Raw genomic sequence first — 26851 nt, forward strand, 5'->3', positions numbered from 1 at the left:
GCGCAGCCATCCTCCTACCACTGCGCCTGCGCGGGCCACGCGCATCCGTTCCAGAGACTGACTTACGCTCAAGAAAAGTTGCTGCAAACTTTCTAGCCCGTTTCCCCCGCCCCTTCTCCCAGCCAGACCCGCCCCCCTGCGGAGCCGGGAATTCCGAGGGGCGGAGCGCGGGCCGAGATGGGGAGTGAGGGGGGCCTTCGGAGGACCCTGGAGACGGAGGCGTGCAGAAGCTCAGTCTCGGGGCGGAGGCGGCTTCGCGCCCTTAGCCCTCCCGGACGGCCTGTTGCCTTCTCCGTTGTCCCGATGGGGAAACTGAGGCCCTGAACCAGAGGCACACGCGGGGGGGAGGCAAAAAGCGCGGCCTGAGGCGAAGGGAAAACAAAGGGAGAATCACGGACAGACGGGGAGGGGGACGGGCACACACACACACACACTGGGACAGAGACCCTAATAGAGAACTGGGCCTGGCATCGGTGGTGAGGGGGGAGACGCGGGGTCGGCGGGAGAAGATCGGGAAGGGCGAAGTTGCGGGGGGGTGCGGGGAGGGGAGCCGGGCGGGGGAGGGGGCTGGGGAAAGCCCGAGGGAGGAGGAGAAGGAGGGAGGAACTTCCCAAAGTTGCAAAACATGGCTACCTTGCCTGCGGAGCCGAGCGCGGGGCCGGCGGCTGGGGGGGAGGCCGTGGCGGCGGCGGCGACCGAAGAGGAGGAGGAGGAAGCGCGCCAGCTTCTGCAGACTTTGCAGGCGGCCGAGGGTGAGGCAGCGGCGGCGGCCGGGGCCGGGGCGGGCGAAGCGGCGGTGAAAGTGGAGGGCCCGGGATCCCCGGGCGTACCCGGGTCGCCCCCCGAGGCCGCTGCCGATCCGCCCACGGGTCTCCGCTTCTCGCCGGAACAGGTGGCGTGCGTGTGCGAGGCGCTGCTACAGGCGGGCCACGCCGGCCGCTTGAGCCGTTTCCTGGGCGCACTGCCCCCGGCCGAGCGCCTACGTGGCAGCGATCCGGTGCTGCGCGCTCGGGCCCTGGTGGCCTTCCAGCGGGGCGAGTACGCCGAGCTCTACCGGCTGCTCGAGAGCCGCCCCTTCCCCGCCGCCCACCACGCGTTTCTGCAGGACCTCTACCTGCGCGCGCGCTACCACGAGGCCGAACGGGCCCGCGGCCGCGCGCTGGGCGCGGTGGACAAGTACCGTCTGCGCAAGAAGTTCCCGCTGCCCAAGACCATCTGGGACGGCGAAGAGACCGTCTACTGCTTCAAGGAGCGGTCCCGCGCCGCGCTCAAGGCCTGCTATCGCGGCAACCGCTACCCCACGCCGGACGAGAAGCGCCGCCTGGCCACGCTCACCGGCCTCTCGCTCACGCAGGTTAGCAACTGGTTCAAGAACCGACGACAGCGCGACCGGACCGGGGGAGGCGGCGGCGCGCCCTGCAAGAGGTGAGGGGACCCGGGCGGCGCCAGTCCCGCTTTCCCGGAGACGTGCCATCCACCAGCCCCAGCCCCCCCCCCCCCAATGCCTGTTGTCCTCGGACACCCCTCGCTCACACCCTCAGGCGCCAGCCGAGCGCGGGGAATCCGTGTGCATGGAACGGGCACGCGCCCCGGCTCTCCCAGACACCGGGACACCAATGCTCCTCTCGCGGAGGCCGGGAGACCGCCTCTCTCTGCTCCACTCAAGGCTCCGTCCCAGATCCCATCCGTGTCCGCGGCTAGACTCGGGGCGGCAGTGAGAAAATGAGGGCTTGCGGGAAAGGAGGAGGGGCCTTTGTCCTCCCCACCGGGCGTAGGGGCTTGTTCAGTCCCCTTCGCGGCCAGGCCCTCCCTGACCGTTGCTCGGTCTCACCTCCCCCCTTCCCGCCCCCCCTCAGGGCCCAAACAGCGTGGTCCGTCTTCTGTCTTTGTTGTGAAACGTGAACCTTCCCCAGCTCCGGTTTCCCTGTAACCCAAGCCCTTCTCCTCCCACCCTGCGCGTCGGCCTCCTACTCCTCAGACGCCCGGGGAGGAGGGGGGTCGGGGGAGGGCACCGGGAACTGAGCGGGCGGCTACCTCCTTACTCTCTCCAAAGCCACTCGGCTCCTTTCAGGCCGACTCAGGAGACTTCAGGCAGCCTGGTTGCTCAGCCTCCGGGGCCCTGAGGCCGAGGAGTTGGGAGAGGAGGGCCTCCTCCCCCGCAAAGCGGCAAGCTTGAGCCTTTAGTCAGTGGTATTGCAGAGGCTCCTCCCTGGGGCCCTTGGGTGGTCTCAGAGAGGAGGTTTCATAACCCCCTGAAATGGTGCACAGGAACTTGGGCTGGGGAAAGGTGGGGAGGCAGTGGGCGGCTTGTGCTTCCTCCGAGCACTTTGCAGCCGGCTCCGTGCAGGAATCGGGCTGGCCAGCGGAGAAACACAGCACTCGGGACCACAACTCACAATCCTTTCTCCGGCCAGCGAATCTGATGGGAACCCCACTACGGAGGACGAGTCCAGCCGCAGCCCTGAGGACCTGGAGAGGGGGGCGGCTCCAGTGGCGGCCGAGGCCCCCGCCCAGGGCTCCATATTCCTGGCCGGGGCCGCCCCTCCCGCGCCGTGCCCCGCCTCCTCCTCCATCCTGGTGAACGGGAGCTTCCTGGCCGCTGGCAGCTCTCCAGCGGTGCTCCTCAATGGGAGCCCCGTCATCATCAACAGCCTGGCCCTGGGCGAGGCCTCCAGCCTGGGCCCCCTGCTGCTCGGCGGGGGCGGGGGCGCCCCTGCACCGCAGCCCAGCCCCCAGGGGGCCAGCGAGGGCAAGACCTCCCTGGTCCTGGACCCTCAGACTGGGGAGGTTCGCCTGGAGGAGGCTCAGCCTGAAGCCCCTGAGACCAAGGGGGCCCAGGTGGCTGCTTCAGGGCCGCCTGGAGAGGAGGTCCCAGGGCCTCTGCCCCAAGTGGTGCCTGGCCCCCCGCCGGCTGCCACCTTTCCTCTACCCCCAGGACCAGTGACTTCCGTGGCTGCTCCACAAGTGGTGCCACTTTCCCCACCCCCTGGCTACCCTGCCGGCCTGGGCCCCACCTCCCCACTGTTGAACCTGCCCCAGGTGGTGCCCACCTCCCAGGTGGTGACCTTGCCTCAGGCTGTGGGGCCACTGCAGCTGTTGGCAGCTGGGCCAGGCAGCCCCGTGAAGGTGGCAGCTGCCCCGGGCCCTGCCAACGTGCACCTGATAAACTCTGGGGTGGGCGTGACTGCCCTGCAGCTGCCTTCGGCCACTGCCCCAGGTACCCCTTTCTGGTGGCTGGGCGGGGGGTACAGTTACCTCAGGGAGGGATGGCGCTGTCAGTGGGCTTCCTGGGGCAACAGTGGGGAGTGGGGAGCTCATCCCGGGTGGGTCCCAGACCCTCCCGTGCCAGGCAGTACCCTGAGGCTCGAGCCACGCAGACTTGGCCTCACCCTGACCCTGAAGGGGCTCCTTTTGCCTCTGGCTGATCTCCCTGCCTGCTCTCCAGCGGCGAACTCTTCACCTCTGCGCCTGGCCCTTCTCCTCTCCCCACAGGAAACTTCCTGCTGGCCAACCCCGTGTCTGGCAGCCCCATCGTGACAGGTGTGGCCGTGCAGCAGGGCAAGATCATCCTCACCGCCACCTTCCCCACCAGCATGCTGGTCTCCCAGGTCCTGTCGCCGGCCCCCAGCCTGGCCCTGCCCCTGAAGCCAGACGCAGCCATCTCAGTCCCCGAAGGAGCCCTCCCGGTGGCCCCCAGCCCCGCTCTGCCGGAGGCCCACGCCTTAGGCGCACTGTCTGCGCAGCCGCCCCCCGCCCCGGCCGCCGCCAGTCTGCCCTTCTCCCCAGACTCCTCCGGCCTCCTGCCCGGCTTCCAGGCGCCCCCGCCCGAGGGGCTCCTGCTGTCGCCTGCAGCGGTGCCCATCTGGCCAGCCGGGCTGGAACTGAGCGCCGGCACTGAGGGGCTGCTAGAGGCAGAGAAAGGGCTGGGGACGCAGGCCCCCCACACGGTGCTGAGGCTGCCGGACCCTGACCCCGAGGGGCTGCTCCTGGGGGCCACGGCGGGGGGCGAGGTTGACGAGGGGCTGGAAGTGGAGACCAAGGTCCTGACCCAGTTACAGTCGGTGCCTGTGGAAGAGCCCTTGGAACTGTGACCCGCCGGCCCCGTGGCCTCCCATGACAATGGTGCTCGAGGACAGCGGGGAGGAGGGAGCCTCTCAAACACGAAGACGGCTGCCATCCACACACACTACACCCTCCCCGCGGCCGCTCAACCTCTCCACGCCCTGGAGGCCCACTTCTGTCCGGGGCAACGTCCTCTGACGGGACGCCTCCTCTGTTACAGCCCTCTCCTTGCTCTGCCTCCTGATCTACATGGGGAGATCTGGGGCTCCTGACTCAGGGGCTCTGCCCCCCTCGACCTGGTACTAGCTGTGAGCTGAAAGCCCTGCCGAATGGCTGGATTTCCAACCCCCTTGAGCCCTCTCCCTATCGCTCCCTGAAACACTATTAATAGTTCCACTGACATCCAGTGTTCCCAGAACTGCTCGGGAATCCGAGGGTGGAGGACGGGCAGTCCTGTGCCCGGAGACTGATGGACCTTCCCCGCCGGGCCCTTCCTGCCCACGAGGGATGCGGGTGTGTGGTCTGTGGGCCAGGGTCCTCCGTTAGCTCCTCCTGGACTAGAGCCCTCAGTAGCACGTCCAGCCCCAGACCAAAGATCCCTTGACCCTCGGGCCAACCCTGACCCCTGTGTCTAGTTTATATCCTAAATCTTTATTTTTCTAGGACATGTTATGCCTTCATTTCAATTAAAATAAAGTTAACAGACAATTAGAACCTCGGGGGGTGTGGGCTATCTTCCAACGGCTTTTGCCCAAGGAAAAGCTGAACCACAAAAAGCTCACCTTGAGACTCTGGCTTTCTGACCAGATGTTCTCAGGGGGAACAGGGTTGGAGGTCAGATTTGTGGTGCTGCTTGAGAAGGTGCCTGCCGTGAGCAGAGCTGAGAAAGCAGGAGACCAGGGGCCCTGCCCTGTCTCTTGCTGGTAACAGTTTCCACTTTATTTAGTTAAAAACAATAAATAATCTATAAATAGAACTATAAATAGAACAGGGCCGGAGGCATAGAGTGAGGTACAACTGGGTGAAAGCATTTGATTCTGGGCTGGGCAAAGGACAGACTTGCATTTCATTGTTGGGGGTGGCGGGGTGGGGGTGGGGGTCCTTCCTCCCCACCTGCGGCTCCTCTGATAGGCCAGGCCAGGCGTGAAAGGGGCTGTGAGACGCCTGCTGACCCCGGGCTGGAGAAGTTCTGGCTGCCCCGTACGGAGGCAAACGCACAAAGCACCGGGGTCAATAAATAGCCGCCTCCCAACTTGGGGGTGCCTGACTGAGGGGCTCTGCACTAGCGGCGGTGATGCCCAGGACGAGACAACCTCTTCACCACCGGCGCCTCGTTTCAGACCACGGTTGCAGGAGCTGCGAGGCAGTGGCGGAGGGGGTGAGGCTGCCCTCACGCGCGGTATGGGGGCGGCGGGCCTTCTCAGCCAGCAGCTGGTAGAAGGGCTTAGGGGTCTCCCAGTCCTCGTCCTCGCTGCTGGAGCTGACCTTCTTCACGATCCGGTTGTGCCGGCGACTGAACCTGCGCGCTTTGGTGCTGGGAGAGAGGTGGCAGGATGGGCAGGGTTCCTCGGTCGCCTCCCGACCATCTCTGTCCCACCCCCAGTGCTCTGGCCCCAGCAGTGACCAGGGCCTGGGCTGAGGGGGCGTCCAGGGCTTTATTTGGCCCCAGCGGGGGAGCCACTGGCTCCCGTGAGGACCTGTCACCATCTGCACACGTGCACGTGTGTTTCCGGGGCCAGTTACAAGCTGGGCAGGTGGAGAGGAGAGGGTTTCAGGAGGGAGAGGGCATCAAGAGGGGAAGAGAAGGAGAAGACCAAGCGACAGGGAAGTTAAGACCCAGCTTTCTGCTCTGAGAAACTCCCTGTGGCAGAGAGGGCAAAGGAAATTTAGGGCAGTGGGGTCCAAATCCAGAATTGAGCTGTTTGCCCTTCGAAGTTACAGGCAGGGGTAGAGTGCTGCTCTGCTTCTGTCACCCCAACTCTTTCATAAGAGCTCGTGACACCCAAATCTCCTGCCCGAGGAAACTCCCAACCTGTTTCCAACATCACAGAGCTCAAGGCTCTGAAAATCAGAGCAGGATGAGAAGCAGGGGCCTCGCCTCCGCCACCCACACCTTCTGGGCAGGGGCTTCTCACCAATATGGTCTCCGCTCCTTCAGGGTCATCATCCGCCAGAGGTGGGCCAGCTCCTTGGTGGCAGTCGTGGATGCGGTCCCAGGGCGGGCTCTGGGGCAGGAGGGAGGAGGAGGTGAGGAGAGGCCTGTAGCCTCGCCTGGCTTGGGCGAAGGCCAACGGTGTGACCACACAAGGGTCCCTGGCCCTCTCAGAGCCACAGCTTTCCAAAGCTGAGAACTCGGATCTTTCCGTGTTGCCCTGAAAGATGCCTCCTTTCGCGCCCCCTGGAGCAGAGGTGGCAAAGAAGGGAGCTGAACTAAATGGTGGCTGGAAAGGGGCCACCCCGTGTCCTGGGACCTGTATCCGCTGCTCCAATATCAGCACCACCTCTTCTCCACGGAGGCTGCAGACTGGCAAGATCGGTTCAGGGCTAGGCGCCTGATAGATCATATCAAGTCGGCCCCAAGAACTTTTGCTTGAAATCTTAGAAGCGAGGAGCTCTCCTCCCACAGGGTTGCTGGGACAGGAGACAGGACGCGAGCCTGAAGCTCCTGCGGGAGAGCCTGCCCCAGCCCAGCCCAGCGTGATGGAGCACAAAGCCAACCCAGAGCGCGGAGTGGAGGGGGACAAGGATCCCGGGCAGCGTCCTTTGAGCCCAAGGACCAACCATGTCTGAAGGTGGCTCCTCTTTTTTCAGGTTATATAAATTTAATTAATTATATTAATTAGTTCATTATATTAATTAATTCAAGCCAGTTAGTTTCCTATCTTTCCTAAGTCTGAGCTGAGTTTCACTGCTTGCAGTGCACAGGCCCTGACCAGTGCCACGGGGCCAGGGGGAGGCCGGGAGAGCGTGGCTGAGGAATGTGTCGGCAGCAGTGGGTGGCATGCTCTGCGGGTGGATGGACAGTGGGGTAGGGCCCCAATCAGGGCTGAAGAGGACGCCCTCCCACCTGATGTACTGCTTCCGGTTCATCCTGCAGAACATGATGAAGCCGTTGACACACTTCTTCTTCATCTGGGTGGGGCAGGGGGTTTGCTTGCTCTCCTTGGGCTTCACAAGGCCCCCGACCACCCTGCCCTTCCTCCCGGCTGCGGGCAGGGCTGAGGCCCGCTGGGTGGGGGTCCACGTATAGTTCTCATCCTCATCGCTGGAGGACTGCAGGCTCTCGACGTTGGCCTGAACATCCTGGGTGGGAGACAGAGAGGTGAGGGCGGGCAGGAGACGCGGACTGACCAGGCGGATGGCTTTCTGTCTCCCTCACCTCCTGCTGCCTCCACACCGAGTCTGTGTCCGTGTCCTCCGAGCTGGGGCTGCACAGCACCTTGCTGTTCTCACACAGCGACAGGTAGCAGTGGTCCAGCGAGACCAAGGACTGGCACCAGCTGTGGGAGTCGGGAAGGTCTTCGGGGGCCTCAGGGGGTGTGTCCTGGGGGGTGAAGGAGAAAGATGGGAGGAGACGGAGGGGGACAGTGCTGTCCCTTCATGGCCCCCACTCACTGCTTTCCTAGGAGGTCACACGAGCATCATCACAAACAGCTCAGGCTCAAAACAGCCTCCAGATGCCTCCTCAGAAATTCAAGCTAAGTTTCCCCAGTTTCCACAGGGGGTTGGAGAGGAGGTGGATGGGGGTCTTCTGCTTCCTATTCTGGGGCACTCTCTCTCAATCCCATCAGTTTACCACCTTGCAAAGTAGCCGTGATGCCCCGGGCAAGTCTTAACTCCTCTGAGCCTCAGTTTCATGCACAGATGGTGTCACTACACATCCTCTGCAAGGCCGAGAGGCACTTGGTGCAGTGGCTGCACTCCCAAGAGCTCCGCTAAAGGTGTCTATTTTTGTTTCTATAGCAGATTCGGCTATTCATTGAGGCAGGGGGCCACCTTCCCACACACTGGAGGGGGCCACACACTGGGGACCGGAGCTGGGACTGCCCCTCTGGCAGTCAGACGTTGAACTGCTGGAGCAGACGGTGCTACAGAAATCAGCCCGGGGGCCTGGGAAGGAGGCTCTTTCCAACTGAGGATCCTGGGGGTCACCGGCTGTTTTCAATTTCCTCATCTGTCAAATGGGTTCACAAGAGAGCCTGACTCATAGAGCAGTCATAAAATTATGTGGGGTCTTTTCTGGGCACCTGGCAGCTTTCAGCTTTTATCCTTTGTGTCTGGTTCATTCTAAGGGCCCAGCACAGAGCAGGGCGCCTGGTGGCCAGCAGGGAGTGTTCAAAGGACGGGCAGGCAGGTGAGGGCACAGATGGTGGATGAGTCTCTGGAAGGATGAGGAGAAGCATGATGGATGGACAGGTGAGTGGGGGAGGAGCTGAAAGGTCGAGGGGACGGATGAGTGGATCAAGCAGGTGGAGAGAAGGATGGACGTGTGTGTGGACAGATGCATGGGCAGACACCTACCTTCTTCTGTGGTCCCTCAGGCGTGCAGGCAGAAGGTGAAGACGCAGGATCTAAGACTACTTCTTCAAAGAGAGCTGTCGGGGGCGGGGAGGGAGACCAGAGGGGTGGCTGGGACAGAAACACCTCTCTCAGGGCACCGTGCCTCTGTCCCGCCACCCCTGCTAGCCGGAGTGCCCTTCTCTGTCTTTGGCTTTGGGATCTTCTGCCCCAAGTCCAAATCCAGCTCACAGGCCAGCTCCCGTGGGGAACCACGAACCTGGGCAGAGTGAGTGGATCCCTATTCCAGGCTCCTGGAGCCTTCCACGCGCCACGCTGGCCTGGGGCTGCTCCCCACCAGGCTGTGGGCTCCTTGAGGGCTGGGATGGGATTCATCCTGGGTGGGATTCATCCCTGGTTATCCAGCACTGCCAGCACAGGGCTGCACACTTGGTGGGTGTCACTGCAGGTGTTTTTTCTGAATGAACCAAGTATCAGGTCCAGCCCTGGGTGCTCACCTTGGGTCAGGTACTTGGTGCCATCCTCCAGGATCTGATCTGGCTGCAGTTTCCCCGGGGAGCTGAAGAGGGAGGGGCTGAGCCCTAGGATCTCGCTCCGGTGACCTGTCGCATTCCACTTGTCAATCTGGGGAGGCCCCAAGGCGAGTGGGCTCCCTGAAAAGGAAATATCAGGCTCGAGGGTGTGTCAGAGGTTGCCATCTCCCCCAGCACAGCAGCTGGCTTTGAGCGGATGGTGCCAGACACTGGGGAAAGGTGACTGTCAGTTCCTTGTGGTGAGTGCTTGGAAGAGGAAATTAAGAGGCACGGTGCCTGGCATCTTGTTAGGAATGGCCAGGAAAAAAATCAGTATCATCATGTGCCAGATCCAATAGACTGACTTTAGCTACCTGGAGCTCTGTGTTAAGAAAGATTCTGAGGCAGTGTCTGGTATCAACTGAAAGAGTAATGATTGATCAGCAACGTCTTCCATGGCAACTGATGGCTCAGGGACAATGGGCAGGCTGTGTGTTGCCATCCCTGTGCTTAGTGGACATCCATCCCTTTCCCGCTCTCCCCCCTTCCACAGACATCCTCAGAAGGAAGGTACCAAGAAGACCCCACTCCAGGCTACAAGGAGGACAGACAGAGCTTCAGTCACCATGGGCGCTGCCCTTTGGGGTCCAGGCAGGAAGCCAAGGGTCAGCATCTGGGGACTCCTTGTCCACCTCCTCGCTGTAATCGCACAACACCAGCTTCTGCCTGCAAGAGGAGGAATTGAAGAGGCAGACCTGGAGCCCCGGGCTGGAACACCGTGGGCCCTGGGGCGAGCCCTTTCCCGTTTGGGTGTCTCAGTGTCACCCACTGTGGACTAAGACAGGGATCTCTCCGTGCCGGCCGCTGGGGGGTGCCCACCCTCAAGGAGCTTCAGGGCTTATAAGGAGAGGCCAGCTGTAATCAGAGCTGACTAAACGGGGGCAGAGCTGTGATGAGGCTTTGAGGAGGACACAGACGGTGGGCAGGGCAGGAGGGAGGACCGAGCTGAGCTAAGCTTAAAGGATGGGTAGTTTTCCAGGTGGACAAAGGGATCAAGCTTCCAGGAAGAGGGAACAAAGGGTGAGAAGCCCAGAGGGGACATGGGCCTGGCTCCCGCAGGGAGTGGTGAATATTTGGTGGTGTTAAGGGTAAGGTTTGCAGTTGAGGAGCAGGAAAGGGGGCTGGCAAGGTGAGCTGGGACCAGAGAGGGTCTCAAATGCTAATTAAGGTATCTGGGCTCTACCCAACAGGAGGGAATAGCCTAAAGCCAAAAACTGACATGATCAAGGTCTTGTATGTTAGAGAAGCCATGCAGGTGACTACTGGGGACAGGCTAGAGGGCGGGACGGGAGGCAGGGAGAGGATGCGGCCCTGGTCAACACGTAGGAAGCAAGGCTTTCCCTCGAGCTCACGATGCCTGACGCAAAGCTAGGCCCTCAGAGGTGCTCACTCCACAGATTCCAGTCAAGGGTGGTGATTGACCCCATTTCTCACCAAGCCTTAGCCAATCCCACCAAACGCCTCAGCCTCTTCCACTCACATCCCTGGGCTTCCCTTACCTGGGACGGGGCTGGGTCCTGTTGAGAAAATGGATCCTCTCAACCCGTTGCTGGGCCTCGAAGGCAGGGTAAGGCCCCGCATCCTGGGCACTGTTTTTGCAACAGCAGCCTACGGGGGGTGGGGCAAGTCAGGATGGTCACTCCTGTGTCTGGCCCAAATCCTGGGACTCACAGAGGCAGGGACGGAGAGGTGCTGGGGTATGCCACAGCCTATCCCTCCCCCCATCCCAGCCAAAACCTCAGGCTCTGGGGCCTCTGTGTGAGGTTTGGGGGCTCCCTGAATCACCTGCAGGTTTCTGGAATCCCACGTCCCTATCAGAAGCTGTAAGGAAGATAAAATCCTTAAGCAGAATGATGATGATGAAGATGACGAGAGCAAACAAGTATATAGTGCTTACCAAGGCAGCACGGTTTTAATCTTAAGTTTTACATACTACTCGGTAGCCCCTTACCAAAGGGTACGGTTTTTATAATACCCATTTACAGTTAAGTAAACTGAGGCATTGAGATATCAAGTAACTGGCCCAAGGTCACAAGATTAGCTCAAGATCTGGGACACCCTCCTTCCCCAGGTGGGTCAGGCGCCTCCTTGGGGCTCCCACAGCCTCCTGGGCGACCCCAGGAAGTGAGAGCGTGGGATTTCTTCACTGGACTGTCACCGGCACCGCTCACGTGGCCTGGCCCAGAGGAGATGCTCTGGGAGGAAAGGCTGAAGGAACAGACAGAGGAATAGGATGACCTGAGGCCTCGCCTTCCAGTCGCGCCCGTATCTCCTGGGGGTGTCACACCTTTGCAAGCTGGCAAAGGGATGGGGATTCACAAGAGCGTCTGTCTGGCTGATTCAAGTGAAGGAAGGCTCACGAGGCGGCCCTGCTCTTGCCTCCAGTTCTGTGACCCTGTCCCCTGCTTACACCCCCAACAGAGCCTGAAGGGATTCCATTGTAGAATCCCTGGCGACTAGGACTGTGTCTGGGACGTCGAGGGTGCCCGACAAGTGGTATATAAACGAGTGGTTAAGTTAGTGGAGAGGAAAGACACCAACTTGAGATGTCACAGTGGACGCTGTTCTCAGCCATATGCAGCAGTGTCAGCCAGGATCTTCCTCCCTTTCTGTCACCTTGAGACAGGGATGACACAGCCTTGGGGTGACTGCAGGAGTCGAGGCATCTTGGAGGGGTGATGGTCGCCACCATGTTTCCTCCTCTCTGGTCTGGGGATGGGGTCACCTGCTTCTCAGGCTGGTCCAGGGCCAGACAGCGACGAGGGTTCTGGGCCCGGGTCTGGCGTTCTGGGAGAGCAGAGAGATGGCGTCAGACAGGGCTGGGGGCCTGACTGTCACCGGAGGGTGGCTGAGGTGGGGGTCTTTGCTCTGGGCCCAATAACCTGCTTCAAAGCTTTGTCTGGCCTGGTCACTCAGTCCTTCCCGGAGAGGCCCAGATCCTCAGTTAAAGACCACCTAGTCGGACACCCCCTTCCCCTGCCCACACGTTAGAATCACCTTGCGAGCTCTGAAAATACTGATGCCCAGGTTCCACCCAGATCACTGAAGCCCGACTTTCTGGGTGTGAGGCACAGGTAATGGGCATTTTTAAAAGCACCCCAGTGATTCAGATGTGCAGCCAGAGCTGGAAATCATTGATTAGGTCCAACTCCCTTTTTAAGGACATGGAAACGGAGGCTCGAAAAGGGGAAGGGACAGGTAGTGTTAGTAGCAAGGCTGAGGTGGGACCTGGGACACTTGCCTCCCGCACTGGGGTCCTTCTGTCACCCCACACTCCCTGCTGCCCTGGCCTGGGGATGGATGACTGGGCAGAGGGATGATAAATGCTGACAGCAGCTTCCATTCCTGGGCACTGGCCATGTGCCCCATCACTTAAGCACTGCTTGAGTGGCGTGCGCCTGGCTCCTAATCTGAGGACCACCCTGTGGCAGGCCCTCCAATTTCCAGACCAGGAAGCTGAGGCTCACAGGAGAAGAGTGACCCACCCCCAGGCCTCAGAGCTAGGAAGAGGAGGCACCACAGCTGAACCCAGGCACATCTGAATCCAGAGCCTTGTCAAGGGCTCAGGATTGCCGACTGGGCCTCCCGGGAGTGGGGACGGTCCTGGAGAAGGAGACCCGCTCCCATCTGACCCCTGCACCCTCTTCTGTCCCCACTGACGGCTTGTACCTGATGCTTGGGCCGGCTTCTTCTTCCGAGGTTTCTGGCAGCCTCCCCAAAGATGGGACTCATGAGAGTGTGGGGTGCTGGACGGGGTGGAGTGTCTCCACTTTGCTGGGCCTGCGGCCGGCTTCCAACCCAGCCCTGTGCAGGACGGAGAATGAGGCAGGTCAGATGCCCTCACCCTTATCCATCCTGAATGCTGCCTCTGGACAGCACTTCATGATGGACAGGGAGCAGGGAGGCTGCCACGGTCCCCAGACTGACTTTACAAATGGGGAAACTGAGGTCCCGGGAGGAGATGGGACCTGGCTGAGGTTGTGTAGCCAGGCGGCAGAAATACAGGTGAGAACTCAGTTGTCCTCAGGGCCATTCCAGGCCTCGGCTGAGAGGAAAGACAGACCCAGCACTTCCCAGATGCTTCCCCGTCTTCCGCCTCCCAAATCAGTTCTTCCTCCAGCCTCCTCAAGATGGTAGGGGCTCCAGCACCCACTCTGGGTGGCCCGGGGCCTCTCAACTCTTCCTCATTAACGTCTCCCAAGGACTTCCCTGGCGGTCCAGTGGTTAAGACTCTGCACTCCCAAGGCTGGAGGTATGGGTTCGACCCCTGGTCGGGGAACTAAGATCCCGCATGCTGTGCGGCATGGCAAAAAAAAAATACTCCCAAATTTACCTACTTCTGTCTACACCCTCAGCTACGGTGCTACATTGGCCTCATCATCTCCCATCCAGATCACCCCTAAAAGTATCTTCACTCATCTCCCCCACTCCAGCTTCTTACTTAATAGCAAGTCCCCATGCTAGATGTCAGGCACCTATTCCTCAAAGAAACTCTGATCATGGCTTTCCTCTGGTTTAAAGGCCTCAGTAATTCTCATCTTCTTCATCTCCCTCCTCCGCCAGGCGCTTGAGGCCCTTCAGAATCTCGTCCCTGCCTCATCTTCTACCCCTCTTGCCCGTGTATTCCTCCCACCAGTAACCACAGCAGCCGGCACACACGGCATGGGATGACTGGCTTGTTCCAGGCGCTGTGTTACAGCACTCTTTACATGTATTAACTCATTCAATCCTCACAACAAACACAGAAAGGGGGTATGGGTCCATTTTGCAGATGAGGAAACTGAGGCACAGAGCAGTGTAGGTCACCCACAGGTTTCTGGAATCCCACGTCCCTATCAGAAGCTGATAGGACCGTGCCCGAGTTGGGACCTGGCTCAGGAGCCTGCGCACATCATCTGGGTGCTACACGACCCCTCCAGTCATACCCAACTGCTTGCCTGTCCCCGGACGTCCCACAGGTGTCTTCTCGTGCCTTCAGACTCTTGTTCACCTTGTTTCTTCTGCCTGGCATGGTTCCCCCTTCCCTGTCCTCGAAGGCCCAGCTCCGAGGCCCCTCCCGCCACAGTCTTCCCAGACACCCTCCTCTGGGGTCACAGCACTTTGGACATCCCTCTGACTTGTCCCGTGAGACAGGCTGTGAGATCCAGGAAGGACTGGACCAGTCTAAGTCACTCAGCGTCCCTGACAGCCAGGACAATGCTTGGCACGTAGCAGGCGCTGGGAAACGTCGGCTGAACGTACTTACCCCCCCGTCCTCCGTTCCCATCGGTGGTGTGGAATTCGAGCAAGGCCTTGGCCGCATCGGTTTTTCTCTGGAGGTAGTGAATGTAGTAGAGGACGTGCAGCAGGATCTCCTTCTGCCCCCAGAAGAAAGGCAGGGCTGAGCGGGGGCCTGCGATGACGCGAGGCCGCTGGCGGCCGGGGGCCCTGCCCCAACAATCCCCCCATTGGCAGACAGGTTCCTATTCTGCTCTTTAGTCCTCACTGTGGCCCAGCAAGCCGGCGGTTACAGCTAAGGAAACGGAGGCCCAGAGCGTTAAAGGGACTTGCTGGGTTACAGAGAGGAAGTGGCAGAGCTGGGATCTGAACCCAGGCCTGCTTGCCTCCTGGTCCAGTTTTGGGGACACATACTGCTCAGCTTCCCACCACTGGCCCTTGGCACACGCAAAGCCCTCCTCTTCTCCCCACAGACTCCCTCCCTGGCTTCTCCTCCTTTGAGCCTCAGCACAGCGTTCTCCCCTTCTGTAAGCTTTCCTGCCCTCCTGACCCCTCACCCAGGCTGGGTCAGATGTGCCTCCTCTGCATTCTTGTAAAACCCTGGGCCTGTTTCCACCAAGGCACTTGCCACAGTGTTTCATAATTATCTGTTTATGTATCATTCTCTCCCATTGACCTTGAACTAGCTGAGGGTACAGACTGTAGATAATTGATTTCTGGACCCCAAGCACACAGAATCGAGCGGTGACTTAGTTATCACTGAAGGAACGCCTCTTCCCCACAGCATCAGCGGGCATCCCCCAACCAGCCACCAAATACTGGCTGGGCCGGTATTGGAGACACTAAGCTAAAAAAGATACTACCCACTAAGAGCCATGTGGAAGGGTGAACTAGACACACTTTTGTTTGCCTTCATGGAACTTACAATCCAGGGAGGGCAGCGGACCTTAATAAACTCATAATTCATAAAAAATTATCAAGTGTGTGATAAGCATTATGAATAAAAGAGCATAACAGGTGACTCTGAAATTAGACTTGGGTGTCCAGAAAGGCCTCTCTCAAGTGGCCGCATTTAAACTGAAGACTGAAAGGAGTTAGCCTGGTGAAGGAAGAACACCCATAAATATTTTTTGGATTGAACTGGATCCCCAGAATAACAACAAAACCGTTAGCAGGAATCGTCCAACCCCAAATCAGGAAACATGGTCTGGGGGGGTGGGGGATACATTGGGAGACTGGGACTGACATATACACACTACTATATATAAAGTAGATAACTAATAAGGACCAACTGTATAGCACAGGGGACTCTACTCAATACTCTGTAATGGCCTTTATGGGAAAAGAATCTAAAAAAGAGTGGATAGATGTATATGTATAACTGATTCACTTTGCTGTACAGCAGAAACTAACGCAACATTGTAAATCAACTATACTCCAATAAAAATTAATTTTAAAAAAGGATGGTCTCAAGAGGTGACTTATGTGAAATCGTTCCATAAAATATAATACAGTCACTGAACTTATTTAACCTGATCCAGGGAAGGAAGCTACAATCTAACTAAGGAATAACGTGACACAGCCAAGAGATTATTGGTTTGGGGCCTGGCTCCAACCTGCCACTTACTGGCTGTGCACTGGGAGCGGGTTATTTTACTTCTCTGGGCCTCGGTTTTCTCATCTGTGCAATGGTAACGAGGATATTCATTCAGCCTCAGAGGATTATCATTAGGACGAAATAAATTAGTGTGTGTGAAATCGCCCAGCACAGAGCCTGATAAATCAGTTGTCCAATAAATGCTTAGTTGATATCTGGATGAGAACGAACACCTTCATCGGCTTCTCAAGGGATTAAATAGAAACCTTTGGGGGCTTCCCTGGTGGCACAGTGGTTGAGAATCCGCCTGCCAATGCAGGGGACACGGGTTCGAGCCCTGGTCCGGGAAGATCCCACGTGCCATGGAGCAGCTAAGCCCGTGTGTCACAACTACTGAGCCTGTGTTCTAGCGCCTGCGACCCACAACTACAGAGCCCGTGACCCACAACTCCTGAGCCCGTGACCCACACTACTGAGCCCACGTGCCGCAACTACTGAAGCCCACGTGCCTAGAGCCCGTGCTCCACAATGAGAGAAGCCACCACAATGAGAAGCCCGCTCACCGCAACGAAGAGTAGCCCTGCTCTCCCCAAGTAGAGAAAGCCTGTGCACAGCAACGAAGACCCAATGCAGCCAAGAATAAATAAATAAAATAAATTTACTAAAAAAAAAAAAAGACCTTTTCTATCTTTGTATAAATAGACCATGAGTTTTTCAAGAGCAAATCCTGTCTTTTTAGCTTAGTATCTCCAACACCAGGCTTGGCACATGGTGGGCGTTCACTAAGCTAATTCTCTGTAAACTGTAAAGCAATATAAAGTGTCACTTATTATTACTAGCACAAAGATTTTATGCAGAAGGCAACTGGGCATCAACTCAGATTTCAGGACAGAAAGAAAGCTTGGTAATTGAAACTTTGGGAAGGTTAGCTCAGGGGCTACACCAGAGGTTCAAATCCCAGAGACTTCCTGAAGGTAAGATCGATGCAAACTATAACTGTCTCAACAGAGGGAAATTCATTCATTCAGCAAACATCTATCGAGCATCGAGTGACAGAGTGGTGGAGGGTGTGAGCCTTTGGAGTGAGACACATCTGACTCACTCTGCCATTGGCCAGCTGTGCCTCTCTGGACAACATGACCCCTCTGTGCTCCTGTTTCCTCGAACCAAAAAATGAGTATACTCATACTCATCTCACAAGCCTTGGGGGGAGGATTAAATGAGAAAATGTAGGGATTTCCCTGGCAGTCCGGGGGTTAAGACTCCAGCGCTTCCGCTGCAGGGGGCGCGGGTTCCATCTCTGGTTGGGGAACTGAGATCCTGCATGCCTCATGCCATGGCCAATAAATAAATAAAGTAGCCATCTCAAAAAAAAAAAAGAGAGAGAGAGAAAATGTATATAAGAAGCTTGGCATCCACTGTCTGACACCTAGAACTCTCAGTCAATGGGGAGCAACTGTTATTGTTATCTGCTCTGTGTTAGGCCCTGGGGTGCTGGGGATAGAGATTCATCCATTATGGTTTTTACCTTTGCAGAACCCTTCATCTAAAGGGAATCAGAGAGGGATTTCCCTGGTGGCGCAGTGGTTAAGAATCCACCTGTCAATGGAGGGGACACGGGTTCGAGCCCTGGCCCAGGAAGACCCTACATGCCGCGGAGCAACTAAGCCCGCGAGCCACAACTACTGAGCCCGCACGTCACAACTACTGAAGCTCACGTGCCTAAAGCCCATGCTCCGCAACAAGAGAAGCCACTGCAATGAGAAGTCCGTGCACCGCAACGAAGAGTAGCCCCCGTTCGCTGCAACTAGAGAAAGCCCACGCGCAGCAACAAAGACCCAATGCAGCCAAAAATAAAATTAGAAAAAATAAAATAAGATAAAGGGAATCAGAGAAATGGAAACAATCACAGTAATGAGCAGAGGGCTGTGATGGTCAGAGGGATGGGAAGTCACGGACCACATGGGGCAGGGGCACTTAATCAGCCAGGATGGTGAGGAAGGATACCACGGGCCTAAGCTGAAGCCTAAACCTCAAACACGGGCAAAACAACGCATAATAGCTCCCACAGTTTATTCAGCAGTGGACTGAGCACGTCACACAGCCCTTGGACGAGCTGTGATGATGCATGTCAGGCAGCCTGGTCTGGTAGGAGGCTGGGGACTGAGTGGGACACTGGTTGTACATACATGGAGCAGGGGGCCCAGGAATGAATTTAAGGGAGGATGAAGATGGGGAAGAAGTGGGATTATTAAGACAGCAGAGAATCAATGGTAAAGAAAGTGGGCTGAGGCCTGGGGAGGATTCCACGAAGAGATGTGGTCATCTAGTCAGTCATGAAATGCTGCCTGTGCCCTGACTCAACTGTCATTCCTCCAGGGCAGGGGCTGTGTCCCAGTCATCTCTGCCTTGCCCGACAAGAACTTATAGTGCCTACGCACACCAGATACTCAAATGTTGGAGGACAGAGGGCAAAATCCCTCAGATATTTTTTGAGCACTGTCGTGCTCTGCACAATGTCTCCCCCAAAGGCGTCCACGTCCTAGTCCCCGGGACCTGTGAATATGTTGCCATGTATGACAAAGGGGACTTTGCAGATGTGATGAAGTTAAGGATCTTGAGATGGGGAGATTATTCTGGATTGTCTGAGTGGGCCCAGTGTAATCACAAGCGTCCTTATGAACAGGAGGTTGGAGGGTCAAAGGCAGAGAAGGCGAAATGACGACAAAAGCAGAGGTAGAGGAGAGACTAGAAGATGCTACGCTGCTGGCTTGGAAGGGGCTGTGAGCCAAGGACCATAGGCGGCCTCTAGAAGTTGGCAAAGGGAGAGGAAATGGATGCTCCCCTGGACCCTCCTGCTGACACCGTGACTTTAGTCCAGTGGGACTGATTTTGGATTTCTGACCTCCAGCACTCTGAGAGAACAAAGTTGTGTTGTTTTAAGCCACTAAGTTTGTGGTAATCTATTAGAGCAGCCACAGGAAACTGATACAAGCACCTACAATTAAGAGGGATTTAGGAGAGACAAGCAGCGTGATCTGGTGATGGATGGGCTGTGGCTGGCAGGGAGAAGGATAGGGTTAGGGTCGGGCAAATCTCTCCCAAACACCCGCTGCCCGGAACCTCTCTGAAGGCAAGTATAACATTCTAGGTCGGATCAGTTATTGTGCGTTCAAATCTTCCTCTTTTTTTTCTTTCTGGCCGTGCCACACAGCTTGCAGGGTCCCAGTTCCCTGAACCAGGGATCGAACCCAGGCCCCAGCAGTGGAAGCACCAAGTCCTAACCACTGGACCACCTGGGAAGTCCCTAAATCTTTATCTTCTTGACCAGATTCTAAGTTCTCAGAGGAGGAGGGCTGGGTTTCAAATTTCTTTGCTTCCCCTTGTTGCCGGTTGAACAGCTTCTGACATCTGACAATCTTTCCATAAATGGCTGATGAATGAATGAATGAGGGACTGAATGAGAGAAACTATAGCAAGAAAACATCACACCAAACCTTCCAGATCTCTGAGTCTCATATTAAGTTGTTCGTCCTGGGAGCAAGTGTTAGCTCAGCACTATAAACATTTATTGAGTGGCCACTGGGGAGGCACCGAGAAGCTTTATCCCTACCTCATGGAGACAATCCCCACAAAGTCACAAAAGAAGGCACCCGGAAAGGGAACCGACATTTATTCAGGCCCTGTCATGGCTATCATGTCACTTTGGTCTCACAATATCGCTGAGTAGGAGGAGTTATTTTTTTCTTGTTTTATAGCTGGGAAACCTGAGGCTTGAGAGGCTGATAACCTTAGCGAGCTGCCCAGAGTTCTGCAGGTGTGGGGCTGGAGGGCTCAAATGCAGGCGGTGTGACCCCCAGAGGGATGACCTTGACCCAGCACCTTGCCTATTTTTCCCCTCCCAATTCCCCCTGCCTCCTTTGCAGGAAAGAATCCCCCAGGCTTCTAGTCATGGGATCACAGACTCCCAGAAATTCCCAGTCAGGACCATTGCCATGTCAGTGCTGTCACTGGGTGGGTCTGTCTAGGTTTCCTAGGACAAGGGAGGTCAACCCGATTGCTGATATGTTCAGATCTGCCTCCCAAATCCACCTCATCTCCTTCAGCCCCCTTACCTTGGTGAGCTTCTTGGTACTGGTCCTCAGGGCCACAGGTAGCAGCAATGCCAGCTCTTGCAGTTTGTTGGTGTGGTTTTTACTCGCCCTCCTGTTTTGGGGCAAGAGCTGGTTTGGGTTAGGACATCCAAAATGGAATTTGGCATCTGACCCCCCAGACCGCTTGTCTCAGCGTTCCCCAGCTCAGAGAAGCTCCCTGCCCCAGGCACCCAAGACAGAAGCCTGGGCATTGTCTGCACTGCTCACTCTCCCCCATCCCCTGGTCCAATCAGTCACCAAATCTTGCCCATTCCTCCTCCAATCCCTTCTCTCCGTCCCCTCGCTCCTGCCCTAGTCCATGTGCTGACATAGTTCTCCCAGCCTTCCATCTGGCTTCCTCCAAGCCACACTCTCTACAAGAGTCACGGTGATCTTTCTGAAACACAAACCTGCCTATGGTTTTCTCATCTGTGCAAAAGGAATGAGGATATTCTTTCAGAGGCAGAGGGCTACCAATAGGACTGAATACATTAGTTACTTAATAAGCACTTCAAACCTCTCAATGCCATCCCATTATGAAGGATCAAGTTTAAACCCTTACTTAACATGGCTTATAATGCCCCCCATGGCCTGGCCCGCCTGACCCTTCTGGTCTCATCTCTTACTTCCTTTCGTTCTCTCCCATCAATGGACCCCAGCTCCACAGGACAGGTGAGGTATCTCTGCTCAGGTCCCCCTGCCCCTGTGCTCATGCATTTCTCTGGTCCCTGCAGTTGGGTGAGAGCTGAGTAGGGGGCACCGCTGTATCTCCAGCACCTAGAACAGGGTCTGGCACACTGCGGGAAGTCATCGCCTATTTGCTAAATGATTGAATAAATAAGGGCATGAAAGAAGTTGACTCCTGAGCAGATGCAGAACTTCCAGGATCTAATCCCTGAATCCATAATTCATAATATATCCATGTACGCACACCTGTACCCCTCTCTCCTGACGGATGGAGACACAAAGACGTTGGAGTCTCTCTCCCAAATTACACACCGCTGCCACTACTCCTGCTACTTCTTTGGGAAGGCCCAAACACCTCGTCTCCACCAATCCTTGTCTCACCTTCCTTCAGGGCCTGATTCAATTGCCACCCGAGGAAGCCTCCCCCGACCTCCCCTGTTTTTCTCCCCGACTCTGAATGTCCACAACACTTTGTGTCACCTGCAGCACTGCCCAGCCCAAAACACTTCCTTGATTACAGATGTATCTTTGGTTCCTACTCAGACCCACGAACTGACACCCCCTCTTTGCCAGGCCCTGTGCTGGACACTGTGGAAAGGGAGAGGAATCACTGTCCTGCCCTCGAGGACATGGGGGAGCAGTGTGGGAGACACTTATCTCCCTAACCCAACTCTGAAGTCCTGAAAGAATCGTTCTCGCTCATTCATTCAGCAATTACTTAGTAAGCCCCTACTATGTGCCAGGAAGTGTGATCGGTGACAGGGACAAAAGACTATAAAACAACTACAGCCCCTTCTAGAGCCTACAATGCAGTCGGGGATAAAGTCATTCATCAAATTGTCACACAAATAAACATAAAATGGCAACTAGGACCAGAACCAGCTGTATAATTTGCTGGGGGTGGGGGCATTGCAAATGAAACTGTGGGTCCCCTTGTTCAGAAATTAAGAATTCTGGGAATTCCCTGGTGGTCCAGTGGTTAGGACGCTGCACTTTCACTGCTGAGGACCCGGCTTCAATCCCTGGTCTGGGAACTAAAATCCCGCAAGCCGCACGGTCTGGCCAAAAAAAAAAAAAGTGAAGAATTTCAGGATGGTGAGAGCAGAGCATTAAACCAAGCATTGGGCTCTTCTAAGCTCAGGGCTCTGTGACTGCATGAATCACATGTCCCTCCTGGGGACAAAGGAGAGGTGCTGCTCGGTGTTATGGAAACTTGTGATAGGTGGTTTTGATCTAACCTGTGAGGTTTTTCCAGAGGAAGGAAACCTGGCCAGAAGCTGCTCTGAAGGATGAGTGGAGCTGCATCAGTGGAGGGGGAGAGGGAATGTTTCAGATAGAGGGAGCATGGAGAAGTCAGAGGAAATAAAGCTGAAGTGTCTGGAGCACAGAAAGCAAGGAGTCCTGTGGGGTGAGATGAGGCTGGAGGACGAGGTAGGGGCCAGATGACGCAGGGTCTTATGGGTCTTACAGGCTCACAGTATGAAGTTTTGCCTTTATCTGAAGCCCAACGGGAAGCATTAACGTGTTTTCTGCAGGGGATGGCATTTCTAGTGCACCCTCCCAGAACCACCACGAGTAGAGGAGACTATACGTATTAGTCAGCTGAATGAAGGAATGAAAGAAAAGCAAAACCACCAATTGGTCTCTAGTTCTTTCCTGATAGAAACCATAATTTCGAGGGGCAAGGATGGGTGCTGGGTTTCTATCCGTGGAGAAACACTGGGTAGGCTTACCTGGCCCTGATATTTATTTTCTGCATGCAACTTTCCTGCTGTTCTAGAGGACTCCCTAGAAACTCCAAAGAGAAACAGCACAGAAAGCCAGGAAGAAAAAGTATCCAGGTCTATTTAAGTTCAAGGTGCTATTTGACCATGTCTGAGAAAAAGGGTTTCATATCAACTAGTCCCTGGGTGTTTCCTCTGGGTTTTGCAAAGCACTGAGAGAGCCTTCTGCACAAACACAGGAGTCCCAGGGAAAAAAAAAAAAAATTGGAGGGAGAAAAAGGGTGACTAGGAAATGCAAAATCTTGGCCGCTCTTGGGCAGCGGTCCTGAAGAGGTGTGACCTGGGGCTCTGCTCACAGGGGCCTCAGGGAACTAGGCACTCGCTCTCAAGGCTGCTCCTTTCCTGGCTGGATGGTTTTGGTTTCAGCCAAGTTCTTTCCCCAGAGTCTGTTTAATCTTCACCCACTAATCCCAGCTCCGCCCTCTGATTCTGTGGGGAACAGGCCAGCTCCGGCCACATGGGTCTTTTTCTGCTTCTTTCAACTGCCAAGTTTATTTCTGCCTTAGGGCCTTTACCGTTGCCTCCACCTGGAATGTTCTTTTGCCCCGATTTTTACACGGCTGATTTCTTGCCATTCCGCGCTTAGCTTAAATGTAATCTCCCTAGAGGTCTTTCCTGACTACCTGATCTAAATAAGCACATTCTTGGTCACATCCCCATATCCTTTATCAGCATCTGAAATCTTTCTTTCTTCCTTCCCTTCCTTCTTTCCTTCCTTCCTTCCTCTCCTTCTCTCTCTCTCTCTTTCTTTCTTATAAATATAAACATAAGGAGAGAGATTTTTGTCTCTTTTTTTTTTTTTTTTTTTTTTTTTTGCAGTACGCAGGCTTCCCACCGCCGTGGCCTCTCCTGCCGCGGAGCACAGGCTCCAGATGCTCAGGCCCAGCGGCCATGGCTCACGGGCCCAGCCGCTCCACGGCACGTGGGATCCTCCCGGACCGGGGCACAAACCTGCGTCCCCCGCATCGGCAGACGGACTCCCAACCACTGAGCCACCAGGGAAGCCCTGTCTCTTTTATTTATTGCTATATCCCAGACTGACTTATCCATCAGGTAGCGTAAGCACAGTGCCTAGGGCTGGTGCTACTTTTAGGGGCTTATTTAATTTCTTTTAAAACCAGAAGAGAAATAAATGAATATAATTCAACTTGGATTATATTCATATTTATACCAGTGCTGTCATAAACTATAATTTTTAATGTTTTTAAAAATATTTTATTTATTTATTTAGTTGCTCTGGGTCTTTTGCGGCACGTGGTCTCTTTAGTTGCGGCTTGCCAGCTCCTTAGTTGTGGCATGCAAACTCTTAGTTGCGGCCTGTGGGATCTAGTTCCCTGACCAGGGATTGAACCCAGGTCCACTGCATTGGGAGCACAGAGTCTTAACCACTGCGCCACCAGGGAAGTCCCTTAATGTGTTTTTTTTTTTTTTTTTTTTTTCCTTAATGTGTTTTTAATGCAGGAGCTGGAAGAAGCCTTAATCAAGAGCCAGTCCAAATTTCTCACATTAGCTATGGGAAAACCAAGGCCCAGACCTAATTTGCTTTAACATGTGCAGGAACTTAAGAGTAAGAGCTGTCCCAAAGTGGGACAAAGCAGGGGGCAGTCCCAAGAAGCAGCATAATAGTTGGTTACAAGGTTCAGCTTTTGAAGCAAACAGATCTGGTTGAAATCCCAGCTCTGCCACTTGCTGTGTGACTTTGGGCAAGTGCTTTCATCTCTCTGAGCCTGTTGATAATTCATTTACAAAATGGAGGTGGCTGGAAAGTGTGATCTTGTCCAGAAGGTGTTTAACACATAGGGAGCGCTCACGAAATGTTAGTTCAAGACAGAAGGTAGACAGTCATTTGTTGGAACGATTTAGGGATAAGGGATGTTGGAGAATGGGGTGGGGATATTGTACTGGATGACTACTGTTGATAAAACTGTTGTTTTTGGTTGACTGACATCCAATTCCTCCCTTTTCTGGTAATAGTTTCCTTTGGTGAATGATCCCTCCCCACTCTCAGTCCATATGGTTCAGAGAAGCTGACCCCAACCTCCCCTTCCACTAGGGAGCACTGAAGCAAGGTCTAGCCAAGAAGTCAAGTGATTGATTCAGGACTGCCGTTGTAACCTAGGCTTGACTAATCAGAGTCAACGGATCCTGGAAAGAGACTCTCTGCTAGGCTTGTCAAGTTGGCAGGATATGGACCTGGAGTGGCTGGGAGCCATCTTGCCCTCACAAATGGAGAGCCAACATAGACAAGAGCAGAGCAAAGAGAGGCAGATTCCTGGCCATATCATTTAACTCCTCAACTAGAACCAGCCAAGCCTGATGCCCCAGAACTTTTTGTTTAAAGGAACCAATAAATCCCCTTTTACGCATAAGCCAGTTTTAGCTAGGTTTCTGTTAATTGCAACTAAGAGTCTTTATTAATACAAAGACCCCACATCTAGAAAGGGGGGAAAGAGAATGCATTGTTGGTGACCTCTGGAATTCCAGGAGGAAAAGGCAAGCGAGAGAGGCATTCTTCATTTTCTTCATTTGCCCCTTCTGAGCACAGTACTCAAGTAGAGAACCTGAACAAAGCAGACACTTATTTTTGGAGTTAATAAATGAAGACATAGGTGGGCGGGAAGTCACTGGGGAAGACAGTGGGGAATAAGATGAACTCTGGCTCTCTTCTTTATCCAGACTTTGGAGGAAGGGAGAAATCTTATCCAACCCTCAATCTGCTAGGAAAATCCCCTCTGTACGATTCCTGACACTTGGTAGGTGCTTGATGGCAAAATGAATATGTGAATTAAAGAAAGGAAGGAAGGGCATTTAAGAAAATCAGGATGTCAAAACCTGCAAGGGCTTAGAGATGATCTTTGCCAACTACCTCAGAGTTCTCTCATCTTGAAATGGCGGTAATATCTCACCTACTTCCACGTGGAGTTGTTGTAAGGATTAAAGGATTTTATACAAACAAAAGGCTTAGCAAAAAGTCTGGCAAACTAGTAAATGCTCAGTAAACACTACTGTTCCTATTATTCAACCAGAGTGGCTGGGGCTGTAAGGGAGGTGGGCCGGGGAACACTTACCTGTCCCTGGGACCCAGGAAGTTGGTCCTGGGCTGTTCAGGGAAACACAAGTGCTTGCCGGAATCCCACATCTGCAAAGAGGGGAAAAGAAAGAATTATTAGTGACCTCTGGGATTCCAGGAGGAATGCACAGCTTGACAGGCAGCCTCATTTCCCCCACCATACTCCTTTGAGCACTCAGAGATCCCAAAATAAGTCCCCAGTCCCCATAAACACAGGTCAAGAGACCAAATTAAAATGCCCAAACTCTAAACTGAAGTCCATGAATCTCAAATTGCAAATTGGGGCCCAGAAATCATGATCCAGACCTAAAACTAAAAGGAGCAGATTCCCAAACTTTGACTTCAGAACTTCAGTCTTAACAGTGAAATGTCAGACCCTGCAATGGGAACCACATCTGAAAACTGTGGCTTGAGATCTCTAAACTGTGATATTAAATACTAAAACTATGTCTTTAAACTCCCAAAGTGAGGACCTAGAACATAAAAAGGAGGCCTTCCCAAACCTAAACGCCCTGAACTCTAATACTGAGATGCTCTAGACCCCCAAACTGTTAATTTCTGATCTCCAAATATGAACCCAATCCTAGTATTAAGAACACAGACCAGGGCTTCCCTGGTGGCTCAGTGGTTAAGAATCCGCCTGCCAGTGCAGGGGACACGGGTTCAAGCCCTGGTCTGGGAAGATCCCACATGCCCTGGAGCAACTAAGCCCGGTGCCACGACTACTGAAGCCCGCACGCCTAGAGCCCAAGCTCCGTCCGCAACAAGAGAAGCCACTACAGTGAGAAGCCCGCGCACCGCGACGAAGAGTAGCCCCCGCTCGCCGCAACTAGAGAAAGCCCACGTGCAGCAACGAAGACCCAACGCAGCCAAAAATAAAAATTAATTAATTAATTAAAAAAAGAAAAAAAACACAGACCACAAACTTTAATATTGAGAACCCAAACCCTAAAGTAAGAAATCCAATCTCCCCAAAGCAAACCTCAGTCCCCCAAATTGACCTCAGATCCTAAAACAAAGACCTCTAGATCCCCAAACTGTCACTTCAGACCCTCAAATTGTGACCCCCAACCCTAAACTGAGATCTCACCCGTGAGTTCCACTCTGAAACCCAAACTCTAAAACTGAAGCCTCATACTCAATGTGGGGGACTGCAGGCCCTAACAATTCTCAAAGTTCCAAACTGTGATTCCAGACCCTAAATCTCATAC

General features: G+C 54.9%; 2 protein-coding genes across 2 annotated transcripts; one reads left to right on the top strand and one right to left on the bottom strand.

The window, feature by feature from the left end:
- The first annotated feature begins 625 nt into the window (after positions 1-625).
- On the top strand, positions 626-4780 carry SIX5 (SIX homeobox 5). Its single transcript, XM_065898930.1, has 3 exons — positions 626-1425; positions 2415-3217; positions 3493-4780. Exons 1-3 carry the CDS (start codon positions 626-628, stop codon positions 4089-4091), a joined length of 2202 nt encoding a protein of 733 aa, XP_065755002.1. The 3' UTR covers positions 4092-4780.
- A 599-nt stretch (positions 4781-5379) lies between these two features.
- MEIOSIN (meiosis initiator) lies at positions 5380-25709 on the bottom strand. The gene is made up of 15 exons (XM_065898287.1): positions 25639-25709; positions 24992-25004; positions 24573-24641; positions 20082-20189; positions 14398-14509; positions 12822-12956; positions 11694-11939; positions 10652-10760; positions 9718-9818; positions 9078-9233; positions 8584-8657; positions 7442-7606; positions 7130-7365; positions 6198-6287; positions 5380-5596 (listed from the first exon to the last, which is right to left on the bottom strand). The coding sequence occupies exons 1-15, from the start codon at positions 25707-25709 to the stop codon at positions 5380-5382; spliced, it is 1902 nt and encodes a 633-aa protein (XP_065754359.1).
- Positions 25710-26851: the final 1142 nt, after the last annotated feature.

The sequence above is a fragment of the Phocoena phocoena genome, chromosome 20 (assembly GCF_963924675.1).
Source record: "Phocoena phocoena chromosome 20, mPhoPho1.1, whole genome shotgun sequence".
Taxonomy (NCBI): Eukaryota; Metazoa; Chordata; class Mammalia; order Artiodactyla; family Phocoenidae; genus Phocoena; species Phocoena phocoena.

What these genes read in the sequence shown, in the direction of transcription:
- SIX5 (XM_065898930.1), top strand. Translation starts at nt 626, where the DNA reads ATGGCTACCTTGCCTGCGGAGCCGAGCGCGGGGCCGGCGGCTGGGGGG. An exon ending in GGCGGCGCGCCCTGCAAGAG is followed by an intron (nt 1,426 to 2,414) that starts GTGAGGGGACCC and finishes TTCTCCGGCCAG; the next exon opens with CGAATCTGATGGGAACCCCA. An exon ending in GCCTTCGGCCACTGCCCCAG is followed by an intron (nt 3,218 to 3,492) that starts GTACCCCTTTCT and finishes CTCTCCCCACAG; the next exon opens with GAAACTTCCTGCTGGCCAAC.
- MEIOSIN (XM_065898287.1), bottom strand. Translation starts at nt 25,709, where the DNA reads ATGTGGGATTCCGGCAAGCACTTGTGTTTCCCTGAACAGCCCAGGACC. An exon ending in CTGAACCATATGGACTGAGA is followed by an intron (nt 20,190 to 24,572) that starts GTGGGGAGGGAT and finishes AACCCAAACCAG; the next exon opens with CTCTTGCCCCAAAACAGGAG. An exon ending in CCCAAAGGGCAGCGCCCATG is followed by an intron (nt 9,234 to 9,717) that starts GTGACTGAAGCT and finishes TTTCCTTTTCAG; the next exon opens with GGAGCCCACTCGCCTTGGGG.